We start from the raw sequence: 15,247 nt of genomic DNA, 5'->3' as shown, positions 1-15,247 counted from the left end.
AACAGAAATAGTGCTGAATGTCCTATTAGAAATGATGGTTGCTCTGCCCGTCTCTTCCCTCTCTCTCACACAATATGTAAACTCATACAGTGTATAAGCCTGTAAGACAAAGGAAAAACACATTAATGAGGCACTGTTGTATTTATTTGGAGTTTGTTATCATTGCTTGGCTCATATTAAAATATGTACATTAGAGTAGTTGCAGACTGATAAATTATTTTCTGTTTGATTTGCCAGTTTAGATGCAAAATCCACAAGTATTCAAGTGATTGTTAAAGAGGGAGGCCTGAAGTTGATTCAGATCCAAGACAATGGCACCGGGATCAGGGTAAGTAAAACCTCAAAGTAGCAGGATGTTTGTGCACTTCATGGAAGAGTCAGGACCTTTCTCTGTTCTGGAAACTAGGCTTTTGCAGATGGGATTTTTTCACTGAAAAATTCAACACCAACAATAAGTATTTATTGAGTACCTATTATTTGCTGGGCACTGTTCAGGGGATGTGGCAGTGAATAAAATAGATTAAAACCTTTTCTCTTCTGATGCTTACATTATAGTGGTGGGAGACAAAATGGGTATAATAAATATTATATCAGATAGCATTAAGTGCTGTGGAGAAAACTAAAGCAGGGAGGAAGATAGGAGTGTGCAAGCCAGAAAAGATGCAATTAAATTGAGTAGTTCAGGAAGGCTTCAATGTGGATGTGATATTTGAGAGACTGGTGGAAGTCAAGGAGCAAGTTGTGAGGCTATTTAAAGGTATTCTTGGCATACAGAACAATATACGCAAAAACTATTAAATGGAAGCATATCTGACGCTAAAGGACTGTCAAGGAGGCCAGTTTTTCTAGAGGCTGAAGAGGAAAGAGTAATAGGAGATGAGGTCTGAGTGAGAACGTGTAAATCCTTGTGGGCCAAGGTAAAATCTTTAGCTTTTTTTCTGAATATGGTGGGATACTCTTAGAGGGTTTTAAGCAGAGGTTACATGGTGTGGTGAGTTTCTTTTTTTAAATCCTTTTTCTTTGTGGAAAATAGCAGGACAGGGCAGAAGCAGTCTGTCCTGCAGACTGCTTGGTCGCAGTAGAGATGTAAGAAGCAGTGAGATTCTGGGTTGATTATGGAGGCAAAGTTCTCAGAATTTGCTGATATAGGATGTGAGAGAAAGAGGAATCAGGAATGATTTCAAGGTTTTGGTCTGCTAAATGGAAGGAGTTGCCATTTACTAAGATGGGAAGGACTATGAAAGAAGCAGATTTTCAGAGAGATCAGAAGTTCATTTTGGGGCATGTTCAATTTAAGATGCCTGTTAGTTGGATGTTTATGTGAGTTTGGAGTACAGGGTAGAGATTTAGGATGAATATTTGGTAGTTGTCTGCATTTTAATGGTATTAAAAGCCACGAGAAGGATGGGCACGGTGCCTCACGCCTGTAATCCCAGCACTTTGGGAGGCCGAGGCGGGCAGATCACCTGAGGTCAGGAGTTCGAGACCAGCCTGACCAACATGGAGAAACCCCATCTCTACTAAAAATATATAATTAGCCGGGCATGGTGGCACATGCCTGTAATCCCAGCTACTCGAGAGGCTGAGGCAGGAGAATCGCTTGAACCCGGGAGGCAGAGGTTGCGGTGAGCTGAGATCACACTGTTGCGCTCCAGCTTGGGCAACAAGAGCGAAACTTCATCAAAAAAAAAAAAAAAAAAAAGCCTTGAGACTCACCTGAAAAGATGCTCAACATTATTAGTCATTAGGAAAATAAATGAAAACCACAATGAGATACCACTTCACACCTATTAGGATGGCTGTTATCAAAAACAAAAACAAGTGTTTGCAAGGATGTAGAGATTGGAATTCTTGTGTATTGCTAGTGGGAATGTAAAATAGTGCAGGGTGCTGTGGAAAATGCTGTGGTGATTCCTCAAAAAATTAAACATAATTATCATATAATCCAATAATTCCACTTCTAAGTTATTCCCAAAAGAAGGGACGCAAGCAGATACTTGTACACTCATATTCATGGCAGCATTATTTAGAGTAGCCAAAAGGTGAAAGCAACCTGAGTGTCCATCAGTGGATGAATGGATAAACAAAATGGAATAATTTCAGCCTTAAATAGAAATAAAATGTTGACACATGTTGCAACATATACGAACTTTGAAGACATCATGTTAAGTTAAATAAGTTGGTCACTAAAGGACAAATATTATATGATCCCTCTTATGTGGTTCCTAGAGTAGCCATATTCATATAGACAGTAGAGTGGTGGTTGCCCAGGGCCGGGGGGAGCGAGGAGAATGGAAATTATTGTTTATTGGGTACAGAGTTTCTGTTTGGGGAAGATGAAGAAATTCTGGAGATGGATCATGATGATAGTTAACACAGCAGTGTGAATATAGTTAATGGCACAGAACTGTACATTTAAAAATGGTTAAGATGGAAAATTTTCTGTTACATATATTTTACTGCAATTTTTTTAAATTTTATTATTATTATACTTTAAGTTTTAGGGTACATGTGCACAACGTGCAGGTTTGTTACATATGTACACATGTGCCATGTTGGTGTGCTGCACCCATTAACTCGTCATTTAGTATTAGGTATATCTCCTAGTGCTATCCCTCCCCCCTCCCCCCACCCCACAACAGGCCCCAGTGTGTGATGTTCCCCTTCCTGTGTCCATGTGTTCTCATTGTTCAATTCCCACCTATGCGTGAGCACATGTGGTGTTTGGTTTTTTGTCCTTGTGATAGTTTGCTGAGAATGACGGTTTCCAGCTTCATCCATGTCCCTACAAAGGACATAAACTCATCATTTTTTATGGCTGCATAGTATTCCATGGTGTATATGTGCCGCATTTTCTTAATCCAGTCTATCATTGTTGGACATTTGGGTTGGTTCCAAGTCTTTGCTATTGTGAATAGTGCCACAATAAACATACGTGTGCATGTGTCTTTATAGCAGCATGATTTATAATCCTTTGGGTATATACCCAGTAATGGGATGGCTGAGTCAAATGGTATTTCTAGTTCTAGATCCCAGAGGAATCGCCACACCGACTTCCACAATGGTTGAACTAGTTTACAGTCCCACCAACAGTGTAAAAGTGTTCCTATTTCTCCACATCCTCTCCAGCACCTGTTGTTTCCTGACTTTTTAATGATCGCCATTCTAACTGGTGTGAGATGGTATCTCATTGTGGTTTTGATTTGCATTTCTCTGATGGCCAGTGATGAGCATTTTTTCATGTGTTTTTTGGCTGCGTAAATGTCTTCTTTTGAGAAGTGTCTGTTCATATCCTTCGCCCACTTTTTGATGAGGTTGTCTGTTTTTTTCTTGTAAATTTGAGTTCATTGAAAAATTAGAATTTTTTTTTTCCCTTTTTTAGAGGCAAGGTCTCACTCTGTCGCCCACACTGGAGTGCAGTTGTGTAAGCATAGCTCGCTGTAACCTTGAACTCCTGGGCTCAAGCAGTTCTCTCATCTCAGCCAGCTGAAGTAGTAACTGTAGGTGCACACCACCATGCCTGGCTATTTTTATTTTTGTAGAAATAGGGCCTTGCTTTGTTGCCAAGGCTGGTCTTGAACTCCTGACCTCAAGCAGTCCTCCTGTCTCAGCCTCCCAAAGTGCTGGGATTATAGGTGCGAGCCACTGCGCCCAGCCTTGGAGATTTTTAATAAAGAAGCTTGTCAATTAAACAAACAACAAAAAGCCCTGAGACTGAATGAGATAATCAAGAGAGTATGTATAGATAGAAAAGAGGTCCAAGGAAGGAGTCTTGGGTGACTCTGATGTCAAGAAGTGAGGACATGAGGCAGAAACAGCAGTGACTGAGAAGGAGCCACATAGCAAGAAAGGAGGAACACCAGAACAGTGTGGTATTCTGGATTCCAAACAAGGAAGTTACTGCTAATTGTAAAGCTCTTCTCAGGCTGGGCATGGTGGCTCACACCTGTAGTCCCAGCACTTCGGGAGGCTGAGGTGGGTAAATCACTTGAGCTCATGTGTTTGAGACCAGCTTGGGCAACATGGTGAAACCTCATCTCTACTAAAAATATAAGAAATTAAGACCAGGTGTGGTAGCTCACGCCTGTAATCCCAGCGCTTTGGGAGGTCAAGGCAGCCAGATCATTTGAGATCAGGAGTTGGAGACCAGCATGGCCAACATAGTGAAGCCCCATCTCTACTAAAAATACAAGACAAAATTAACTGAGCATGGTGTTGCATACCTGTAATCCCAGCCACTTGGGAGGCTGAGACATGAGAATTGCTTGAACCCAGGAGGCAGAGGTTGCAGTGAGCTGAGATCTCACCACTGCACTTCAGCCTGGGTGACAGAGCAAGACTCTGTCTCAAAAAAAAAAAAAAAAAAAAAAAAGAAAAGAAAAAAAAAAACTCAGAGGATTTTTTTTCCTGGATTAAATCAAGAAAATGGGAATTCAGAGATTTGGAAAAATGAGTAACATAATTATTTACTCATCTTTTTGGTATCTAACAGAAAGAAGATCTGGATATCGTATGTGAAAGGTTCACTACTAGTAAACTGCAGTCCTTTGAGGATTTAGCCAGTATTTCTACCTATGGCTTTCGAGGTGAGGTAAGCTAAAGATTCAAGAAATGTATAAAATATCCTCCTGTGATGACATTGTCTGTCATTTGTTAGTATGTATTTCTCAACATAGATAAATAAGGTTTGGTACCTTTTACTTGTTAAATGTATGCAAATCTGAACAAACTTAATGAACTTTAACTTTCTAAGACTGAGAATTGTTCATAAATAAACTATTTTACCTGCAGAGACCTCTGATATTATATGTCTCTTGATGGAAGTACCCAATACCACCTATGAAGTTTTCTTGTCAAAAAATCAAATGTGAATCTGATCATTACTTAGATCTAAGTACCAATATGTGAAAAATATAGGAGACAAGGAAGCATGGTAAATGATACTGAGATTGGGAGACATGAAAAAAGACTTGTTCCCTTCAACAGATAGACGGCAGGGAAAAAAGAATAGAGAAAGGAGTAAAGAACCTGTAGATTAAAAGACATTTAAGGGGCATATGAACCAGGTCCAACCTAAATCCCGATGGAGCAAACTATAAAAAATTTTTTTTTGAGACAAATGTTTAAATACAGGTTGACTATTTGATGGCATTAAGGAGAAATTATGAATTATCTTGGTATAAAAATATTGTCATGGGTTTTTTTTTTTGAGTCCTTACCTTTTAAGATACATACTGAAGTATTTGTGGGTAAAATTATATGACATATCATAGGAGTATATGATTTAGAAAACAGATTAAAATATAAAAGGATAAAATAGGATCTTATATTTGTGACTAACTTCCTGATGGATATCTTTCTACCCAGTAAATATAGGCCTATCCAGGTTTTAATGGCTACATGTATGTACTGTAGTTTGTTTAAATGGTTTCCTATTGAAAATTTATGCTCTTTGCCATTTTTTCCTGTTTAACATTCTGTTTCTTTGGCTTTTTTTTTTTTTTTTGAGACAGCGTCTTGCTCTGTTATCCAGACTGGAGTGCAGTGACATGATCTCAGCTCACTGCAACCTCCGCCTTCTGGGTTCAAGCTATTCTCCTGCCTCAGCCTCCTGAATAGCTGGGATTACAGGCATGCACCACCATGCCCGGCTAATTTTTGTATTTTTGGTAGAGACAGGGTTTGGCCACGTTGGCCAGGTTGGTCTTGAACTCCTGACCTTGAGTGATCTGCCCGCCTTGGCCTTGCAAAGTGCTGGGGTTACAGGCATGAGCCACCACGTCTGACCTTGTTTAAGGTTCTGATGAGTATTCTTATAGGTACACTGTGTTTCATTTAATTATTTCCTTAGGATAAATTTATGGAAATAACATTCCTTGGTAAAAGAATACATATTTTAAAAACTGTATTAGTTTCCTGTTGCTGTCAAAAAATTTCCAGAAACTTAGTGGCATTAAACAATACAAATTAATTATTCTACAGTTCTGGAGATTAGAAGATACGGGTCTTACTAGGCCTCGCCAGGCTAAAATCAAGGTTTTGGCAGGACTGTGTTCCTCTATGGAAGTTCCAGGGGGCCAGATAAACTACTTTACAGTAGTTATTTTAAGGGAATGAAAGTGAAGATGGGGTTGGGTAGTCAGAGAGGCTGTTACTTTTCATTTTTGGCCTTTCAGTAGTTTGAATTTTTTTATCATAAACATGTGTTACTTTAATTTTTAAAAAGTAAAAAGCAGCTGTGATTGAGTCTCTGTAATTTAGATCAATTTACACCAAACTAGGGTGGTCTCATGTATCATCTTGCTCACAGTGACTGCTAGATTATTCCAAGAAGGGACAATTTCCAAGACTTGGTTTACACTAAGACGGCTCCTGATTTTAAGGATACCTTAGATCAAACTCTAGGAAGGCAGTTTCATTTTGGCTTTGCAGCTCCCTGGGTCATTTTCCAAGCCCATGGCCTCCTGGAGTCTTTGCCTAGCTGTAGGTTATCTTTGTGGCTATTATTTCACTATAATTATACAGGGAAGATTTATTGAGGGATTTCTGTGTACCAGCCATGGTTCTCAGCACTTTGTATACTTTGTATTAACTCTTAACTCCTGACAGTAACTCTACAGAGGTTCTGCTGTTACCCAGTTTTACATGAGGGAAACATGGCCAGCAGACGCAGTTAGAAAATGGCAAAGTGGGGATTAGAAACTAGGCAGTTTGACTCCAGAGTCTGTGCCTCTGTCCACTTGGCTCCACTGCTGGGGAAGAGGCCTCTGAAGCAGCAGGGCCATCTGCTGTGCCATGTGTAGTGTAACTCTATCTTCCTGGTGTGATGTTGTGTTCTACTTTGCATTTTCAAGTCTTTCCTTATACAGGTCTCAAAATCATTTACCTTTTTTTTTTTTTTTTTTTTTTGAGACGGAGTCTCACTCTGTTGCCCAGGCTGGAGTGTAGTGGCACAGTCTCACTCACTGCAACTTCCGCCTCCGAGGTTCAAGTGATTCTCCTTCCTCAGCCTCCCAAGTAGCTCTGATTACAGGCACATGCCACCACAGCTAGCTAATTTTTGTATTTTTAGTAGAGATAGTGTTTCACCATGTTGGCCAGGCTGTTCTTGAACTCCTGACCTCGGGTGATCCACCCACCTAGGCCTCCCAAAGTGCTGGGATTACAGGCGTGAGCCACCCCACCCGGCCTTATATTTTTTAATGATGCAAATTAGCTCAATTACATAAACCAGGGAAATCCAGCTAGGACCTGGTGATTTCTGAGCCTGACCCATGTGCCTTTCAATGAACTGAACTTGCCACAGCTGTATTTACTGTCTACTGAGATGCTGTCACACAGACCCCATCATAGCACAGTTCCTGAGTTACACGTTTACATACTGTAATATCCTTCTTGTGAAAAAAGATACAGATTCCAAAGGTCTGAGAAGCGAATCTTGGTTATAAAGGGGAAAAATAGTCATGGGTTTTTAAAATTTGTTTTGTCTTAATTACATAATTTCAAATTTACATTTCTAAATGAACAATTGCTTATATAAAGCAGTTTTGATTAACAATATAAAACACTATCTATTTGGAGTGATTCCTTTACCCATTTCTGAAGACAAGTTTTAAAAATTACTAGAAGACACTTCATTGAGAATATTATTAAACATGCCTATAGTTCTACCACCTCAACACAATTGCTTGTTAACACATTAATGTTTTGGTGTGTTTTGGACTTTTTAATATGTATTTTTCACTTGTTCTAGTAATTACGCTACAGATTGTTTGATCATTTCTTTTTCAACATGTCATCAAAGCAAGTGAGCAAAGTGCTCATCGTTACCACATATTAATACAAAATGGAAGAGGCAGTTCAGATAACCTTTCCCTTTGGTGAGGTGACAGTGGGTGACCCAGCAGTGAGTTTTTCTTTCAGTCTATTTTCTTTTCTTCTTAGGCTTTGGCCAGCATAAGCCATGTGGCTCATGTTACTATTACAACAAAAACAGCTGATGGAAAGTGTGCATACAGGTATAGTGCTGACTTCTTTTACTCATATATATTCATCCTGAAGTGTATTTTTTGCCTAGATCTCAGAGTAATCCTGTCTCAACACCAGTGTTATCTTTTTTGGCAGAGATCTTGAGTACATTTTCTTTTCTCCCTATTGATAATCCTCAAGGATGATTATTAGGTGATACTCTTACTTCACGGATTCTTAAAAGATATGATTTAACATATTACAAGTGCCTAGCAAGGTGTCTGTTACACATAGGTATTCTAAGTAAATGGTAGCTGCTGATGTAATTTCTGCCCCTTTGCCCTTCAGTTGGAGTATTGCTTCGGACTGATTAGAGGGCTGTGGCTGGGATGCTAAAGGTTCATGTTTCCTTAGCTGGCTCCTGAGCCACCAGCTCCCACCACCTGTGTATACCTGTGCTGGTTTGCCTTCTCACAAGTAGCTGCTGGCTATCTGTTATGCTGGTACAGTTTTCAGAAGCTGATGAATGGCCTTGGAACAGAACAAAAATGGGATTCAGGATAACAAAATCGCACCTTTGTTTTTATAAGCACTGGCCATTCACTAGTTGAAGACTGGTAGGAATACCTGATTCATGCCAAAAAAAAAAGATAATTTTTAAAAATCACACAGATTGTTTGTAGATTAAAAGGGAAAATAGGCTACGTATAGTGGCTTTGCCTGTGACTTTGGGAGGCTGAAGTGGGAGGATTGCTTGAAGTCAGGAGTTTGAGACTAGCCTGGGAAACAGAGCAAGACCCTGTCTCTACAGAAAATTTTTAAAAAATTAGCTGGGTATGGTGATGCACATCTGTAGTCTTAGCTACTCCGGAGGCGGGAAGATGGCTTGAGTCCAGCAGTTTGAGGCTGCAGTGAGCTATGATTACACCACTATACTCCAACCTTAAAATAAATAAATAAATAAATAAATAAGGGAAAATATCTTCAACAAAGGATAGTTCTGTCTGTTTCTCAGTCTTCCTCAACAGATAAATGTGTGAAGTAATGGAAGGTGGAGATTTCAGATTACACAACATTAATGCTAGGGGCGTTTGACTCTGTGTGAATTCTAATTGCCCTAGATCTAGATGGGCTGATACTATTAGAATCCCCTGTCACTAACTGAAGAGAGAGTTGTGAGTTAATACCTTCCTAGATAGCCTAGGTTATGGTATGCCGCTGCATACTAAAATGGCTCCCCTTCCCATAGCAGGATGAAATAGAATCATTATCTTGGCAACCAGCCCCTGCCAATGTGTTCTCAGTCTGCCTTTCCAGCCCCTTTGCTCTACCTATTCCCAGCTGCCATGTATTCTAAAGCCTCTATGCTTTCATTTTTGTTTTTGCCTTCCTGAATGGTCTTTCCTGCTGTCTCCACCTGAAATTATTCCTCTCTAAAGAACAGATGAATTGCCATCTCTCTGGGTTGCTTTTACCCACCCTCACTCCCACCTCAGGCTGAATGGACCCTTCTCTAGATCACTTAGCATATTGTTCTACAGTTAGGTAAAAAGTCTACCTATCACTAGATCAAGAGCTTTCTTTTTTTTATTAATTTAATTTTCTTTTTTTTTTTTTTTTTTGAGACGGAGTCTTGCTCTGTCGCCCAGGCTGGAGTGCAGTGGTGAGATCTTGGCTCACTGCAACCTCTGCCACCCAGGTTCACGCCATTCTCCTGCCTCAGCCTCCCAAGTAGCTGGGACTACAGGCACCCACCACCACCCCCAGCTAATTTTTTGTATTTTTAGTAGAGACGGGGTTGTTAGCGAGGATGGTTTCGATCTCCTGACCTCGTGATCCACCCACCTCGGCCTCCCAAAGTGCTGGGATTACAGGCATGAGCCACCGCGCCCGGCCCCAAGACCTTTCTTTATTACCAGGGCTTCCACAGACCTGACACATGGTAGTTCCTCAATAAATAATTGCAGAATTACTGAAAAATTTTACTGTTAACTTAGGCAGTGGCAAAACCATTGTTTGGTAGCTCAGAACTCAGCAAGTAAATAGCAACATTTGCTAGAAGAACAGATATTTTTTCAAATCCAATTCAAGGACCGGGTATGATGGCTCATGCCTGTAATCCCAGCACTTTGGGAGGCCGAAGCAGGCGTATCCAGGAGTTTGAGACCAGCCTGACCAACATGGTGAAACTCCATCTCTACTAAAAATACAAAATTAGCCGGGTATGGTGGTGGGCACCTGTAATCTCAGCTACTTGGGAGGCTGAGGCAGGAGAATCGCTTGAACCTGGTAGGCGGAGGTTGTAGTGAGCTGAGATTGTGCCATTGCTCTCCAGCCTGGGAAACGAGCAAAACTGCATCTCAAAAAAAAAAAAAAAAAAAAAATCCAATTCAAATGATTATGGAAGTAGTGGAGAAATAAACAGGAAAATGATAAATAATGAAGACAATATATAATATGGCTATATTTTAATCCATTGTTGGTATGATATTCTCTTTTCCCCTTGGGATTAGTATCTCTCTCCCTACTGGATATTAATTTGTTATATTTTCTCGTTAGAGCAAGTTACTCAGATGGAAAACTGAAAGCTCCTCCTAAACCATGTGCTGGCAATCAAGGGACCCAGATCACGGTAAGAATGGTACATGGGAGAGTAAATTGTTGAAGCTTTGTTTGTGTAAATATTGGAATAAAAAATAAAATTGCTTCTGAGTTTTCAGGGTAATAATAAAATGAATTTGCACTAGTTAATGGAGGTCCCAAGATATCCTCTAAGCAAGATAAATGACTATTGGCTTTTGTGGCATGGCAGCCTGCCATGTCCTTGTCTTTTTTAAGGGCTGGGAGATTCTTTATTGGGATGGCAAAAATCAATGGCAGGGTAGTTGGCATTGAAAGAAGATTAAGCTTGACTCCAGAAGGCATGGGTTAGAGCCTAGCCTTGTCACTCAATGGTTGTATGTCCAGAGGCAAGTCACTTAACATCCCTTAACCCCAGTTTTCTCATCTATCAAATGAAGCAAAGAATACTTGCCCTCTTGACTTAAAGGGTGTCTGATGAGACATATGACTGTATCATTAGCTGGGAGAAAGTCCATCATGCTGCCTATGTATAGTGCCTCAAGTTGGTCTCTTTCCCTTCTATGATTCCACAAAGCACCCCGCTGTCATGTTATCCATCCCACCCCTCCACCCCAAGTCCCATCTAGAGCACATCTTCTTGAAGTCCAATGTAACCTGCCTAATCCTGAATGTGACGAGCCAGGCAGGAGGCAGAAAAGAATGTGTGTTTTGCAATACATATTAAGAGAGATCTTGGGCTGGGCGCAGTGGCTCACACCTGTAATCTCAGCACTTTGGGAGGCCGAGGAGGGTGGATCATCTGATGTCGGGAGTTCGAGACCAGCCTGACCAACATGGAGAAACGCCGTCTCTACTAAAAATACAAAATTAGCCAGGCGTGGTGGCACATGCCTGTAATCCCAGCTACTCAGGAAGGCTGAGGCAGGAGAATTGCTTGAACCCGGGAGGCAGAGGTGGTGGTGAGTTGAGATTGTGCCACTGCACTCCAGCCTGGGCAACAGGAGTGAAACACGGTCTCAAAAACAAAACAAAAAGGAAGAGAGATCTTGTACCACGGTGACCACCATGTGATTTCCAAGAACTTCAAATGATCTAAGAAATTTTGTGATTATTATTAGTTTGAAAAATACCTTTTTTTTTGGCCGGGCGCGGTGGCTCACGCTTATAATCCCAGCACTTTGGGAGGCCAAGGCGGGCAGATCACGAGATCAGGAGATCGAGACCACGGTGAAACCCCATCTCTACTAAAAAATACAAAAAAATTAGCCAGGCGTGGTGGCGGGTGCCTGTAGTCCCAGCTACTCGGAGAGGCTGAGGCAGGAGAATGGCGTGAACCCGGGAGGCGGAGCTTGCAGTGAGCCGAGATCGCGCCACCGTACTCCAGCCTGCACGATAGAGCGGGACTCCATCTCAAAAAAAAAAAGAAAAATACCTTTTTTTTTTTTTTTTTGAGACGAAGTCTCACTCTGTTGCCCATGCTGAAGTGCGGTGGTGTGATCTCAGCTCACTGCAATCACTGCCTCCTGAGTTCAAGCAATTGTCCTGCCTCAGCCTCTTGAGTACCTGGGATTACAGACATGCGTCACCATGCCCAGCTAATTTTTGTATTTTTAGTAGAGACAGGGTTTCACCATGTTGGCCAGGCTGGTCTCGAACTCCTGACCTCAGGTGACCTGCCCACCTTGGCCTCCCAAAGTTCTGGGGTTACAGATGTGAGCCACTGCACCTGGCCTGAAAAATATCTTTGAATGCCATGTGATACTATACTTGTCAGTTCACATGTGTGTCCCACTAAATCATGTACTCTCCTGAGCAAGATCATGCTTTGTCTTCATATTTTCTGTACAAAGCAAAGACCCTGACACAAAGATAGCCCCCAGTGCATAGCTGAGAAATCAGTGAATGAATGTGGGAGGCAGGAAAAATGTCCTTTAATTCTTCTGTTAATGCTGTCTTATCCCTGGCCCCAGTCAGTGCTTAGAACTGTGCTGTTGGTAAATATAATTGGATTCACTATCTTAAGACCTAGCTTTTGCTAGGACATCTTGGGTTTTATTTTCAAGTACTTCTATGAATTTACAAGAAAAATCGATCTTCTGTTCAGGTGGAGGACCTTTTTTACAACATAGCCACGAGGAGAAAAGCTTTAAAAAATCCAAGTGAAGAATATGGGAAAATTTTGGAAGTTGTTGGCAGGTACAGTCCAAAATCTGGGAGTGGGTCTCTGAGATTTGTAATCAAAGTAATGTGTTCTAGTGCTCATACATTGTGAACGGTTGCTGAGCTAGATGGTGAAAAGTAAAACTAGATTACAGATAGTTTCTGGTCAAGGTTTAGCCACCAATTTTGCACTTTCTCTCATCTCCCCAGGAAAGAGCAGTTGGTCTTTAGATCAATGAGAGCTGTTTGATGGCAGACAAAACAAAGTGACTCTAGCCAACCTAAGCTAAAAAGAAATTTAGTGGAAGGCTAGGAGTTACCACATGAAGTGTGTGCAGCTGCCCCTTGGAGAGAATAAGAACCAGGGTGCCTCTGGGACCTAACATCATTACTGTACTCCAGTTGTTTTCATTCTTTTCCTGACTTTGCTCTAGAGTCAGTTTCCTAGCAGAGTGCATTCGATGATCATGTGCCCATATCTGTGGGGAGAAGATTTCTTGATTGGCAGTCTTACTAAGGGTGCATATCAAGTAGATTGGAATAGAGGTAGTTTCCCACAGGAAGATGAGCGGCTGTTACCAGGAGGAGGAGAAGGGATTCAGGACAGATGAAAACAACATTATATCCATGATAGACTTACTCTGCTGGTACAGATGTTACAGATGGCTTTAGTATAGGCTCTCCGAACCCACATATCATTGATTATGATAGGGATATGTTAACTATTTTTCAGTATATATATGTATATGTGTGTGTGTGTATATATATATATATATATATATATATTTTTTTTTTTTTTTTTTTTTGAAACAGAATTTTGCTCTTGTGGCCCAGGCTGGAGTGCAATGGTGCGATCTCGGCTGACTGCAACCTCTGCCTCCTGGGTTCAAGCGATTCTCCTGTCTCAGCCTCCCGAGTAGCTGGGATTACAGGCACATGCCACCATGCCCGGCAATTTTTTTTTTTTTTTTTTTTTTTTTTAGTAGAGAGGGGTTTTAATCATATTGGTCAGGCTGGTCTCGAACTCCTGACCTCAGGTGATCCACCTATCTCGGCCTCCTAAAGTGCTGGGATTACAGGCATGAGCCACCATGCCTGGCCATTTTTCAGTATTTCTTTTTTTTTTTTTTTGAGACAGAGTTTCGCTCTTGTTGTCCAGGCTGGAGTACAATGGCATGACCTTGGCTCACTGCAACCTCTGCTTCCCAGGTTCAAGCAATTCACCTGCCTCAGCCTTCTCGAGTAGCTGGGATTACAGGCATATGCCGCCATTCCCGGCCAATTTTCTATTTTTAGTAGAGATGGGGTTGCTCCATGTTGGTCAGGCTGGTCTTGAACTCCCTACCTCAGATGATCCTCCCGCCTTGGCCTCCCAAAGTGCTGGGATTACAGGCATTGAGCCAGCACGCCCGGCCCATTTTTCAGTATTTCTAAAAAAAATCTAAAGTGAGTCAAACATTTCACCTTAATGAAATGACAAGTTTATACATCAAGTTTCTTTGCTTTTTCTTATAATTTTATACTTTTTTTTTTTTGGAGACGGAGTCTTGCTGTGTCACCCAGGCTGGAGTGCAGTGGTGCTATCTCAGCTCACCGCAACCTCCATCTCCCAGGTTGAAGCAATTCGCCTACCTCAGCCTCCTGAGTAGCTGGGATTACAGGCACATGCCACCACACCCGGCTAATTTTTTTTTTTTTTGTATTTTTAGTGGAGACAGGGTTTCGCCATGTTGGCCAGGCTGGTCTCAAACTCCTGACCTCAGGTGACCTGCCCGCCTCGGCCTCCCAAAGTGCTGGGATTACAGGCGTGAGCCACCGCACCCGGCCTTTTTCTTGGAATTTTATAAATCAGTGTCAGAATATTCATTACCTCCTAAAAATAAAGGAGTTCTAGTTGGCTGTTTTGGTTTTAGGTGTGGTAAAGTGAAATATTGTTACGTAATAAATGCATTTTGCTAGACACAATCCTTTGGTTCATGAGCTCCGTAGAGAAAAGAGAAATAACCGCCAACCAAGAAAAGGTTGCGAGATATTAGAATAAGACCCAGGGACAGGAAGAAGCCAGTGAGAAGGAGGGCATGTTGAGGGCTCTGAGAGAGAATAAAAGCAGAGGTTGTTGGAGCTAGCTTTTCAAGGTATCCTTGAGGCAAACCAGACCTTTGGGACACTCTGAAAATAAAACTGAAAGTGAAGAGATTGTGGGCCGAATGTGGTGGCTCATGCCTGTAATCCCAGCACTTTGGGAGGTCGAGGTGGGTGGATCACCTGAGATCAGGAGTTCGAGACCAGCCTGGCCAACATGGCGAAACCCCATCTCTACTAAAAATACAAAAAAAATTAGCTGGGCCTGGTAGCAGGCGCCTATAATCCCAGCTACTCGGGAGGCTGAGGCAGGAGAATCGCTTGAGTCCAGGAGGCAGAGGTTGCAGTGAGCCGAGATTGTGCCATTGCACTCCAGCCTGGGCAACAAGAGTGAAACTCTGTCTCAAACATAAATAAAAATAAATAAAAAAGAGATAGTGGCGTGATATCCTTG

General features: G+C 41.6%; 1 protein-coding gene across 8 annotated transcripts in view; it reads left to right on the top strand.

Moving 5' to 3' along the window:
• Nucleotides 1-15,247, top strand: part of MLH1 (mutL homolog 1) — a 56,157-nt gene that overhangs the window by 3,240 nt on the left and 37,670 nt on the right. For 6 of the 8 annotated variants that reach the window (XM_055283320.2, XM_055283330.2, XM_055283302.2 and 3 more), the window contains exons 2-6: nt 238-328; nt 4,493-4,591; nt 7,945-8,018; nt 10,528-10,600; nt 12,656-12,747. In XM_055283320.2, the coding sequence (XP_055139295.1) occupies nt 238-328; nt 4,493-4,591; nt 7,945-8,018; nt 10,528-10,600; nt 12,656-12,747 (429 nt within the window). The remainder of the gene's footprint in view (nt 1-237; nt 329-4,492; nt 4,592-7,944; nt 8,019-10,527; nt 10,601-12,655; nt 12,748-15,247) is intronic. The other 2 variants (XM_055283339.2, XM_055283309.2) reach the window with 2 other exon arrangements.

The sequence above is a fragment of the Symphalangus syndactylus genome, chromosome 1, assembly GCF_028878055.3.
Source record: "Symphalangus syndactylus isolate Jambi chromosome 1, NHGRI_mSymSyn1-v2.1_pri, whole genome shotgun sequence".
In the NCBI taxonomy this organism is placed as follows: Eukaryota; Metazoa; Chordata; class Mammalia; order Primates; family Hylobatidae; genus Symphalangus; species Symphalangus syndactylus.
Note: the sequence above shows the minus strand (reverse complement) of the source record. Positions and strands in the feature narration are given on the sequence as shown.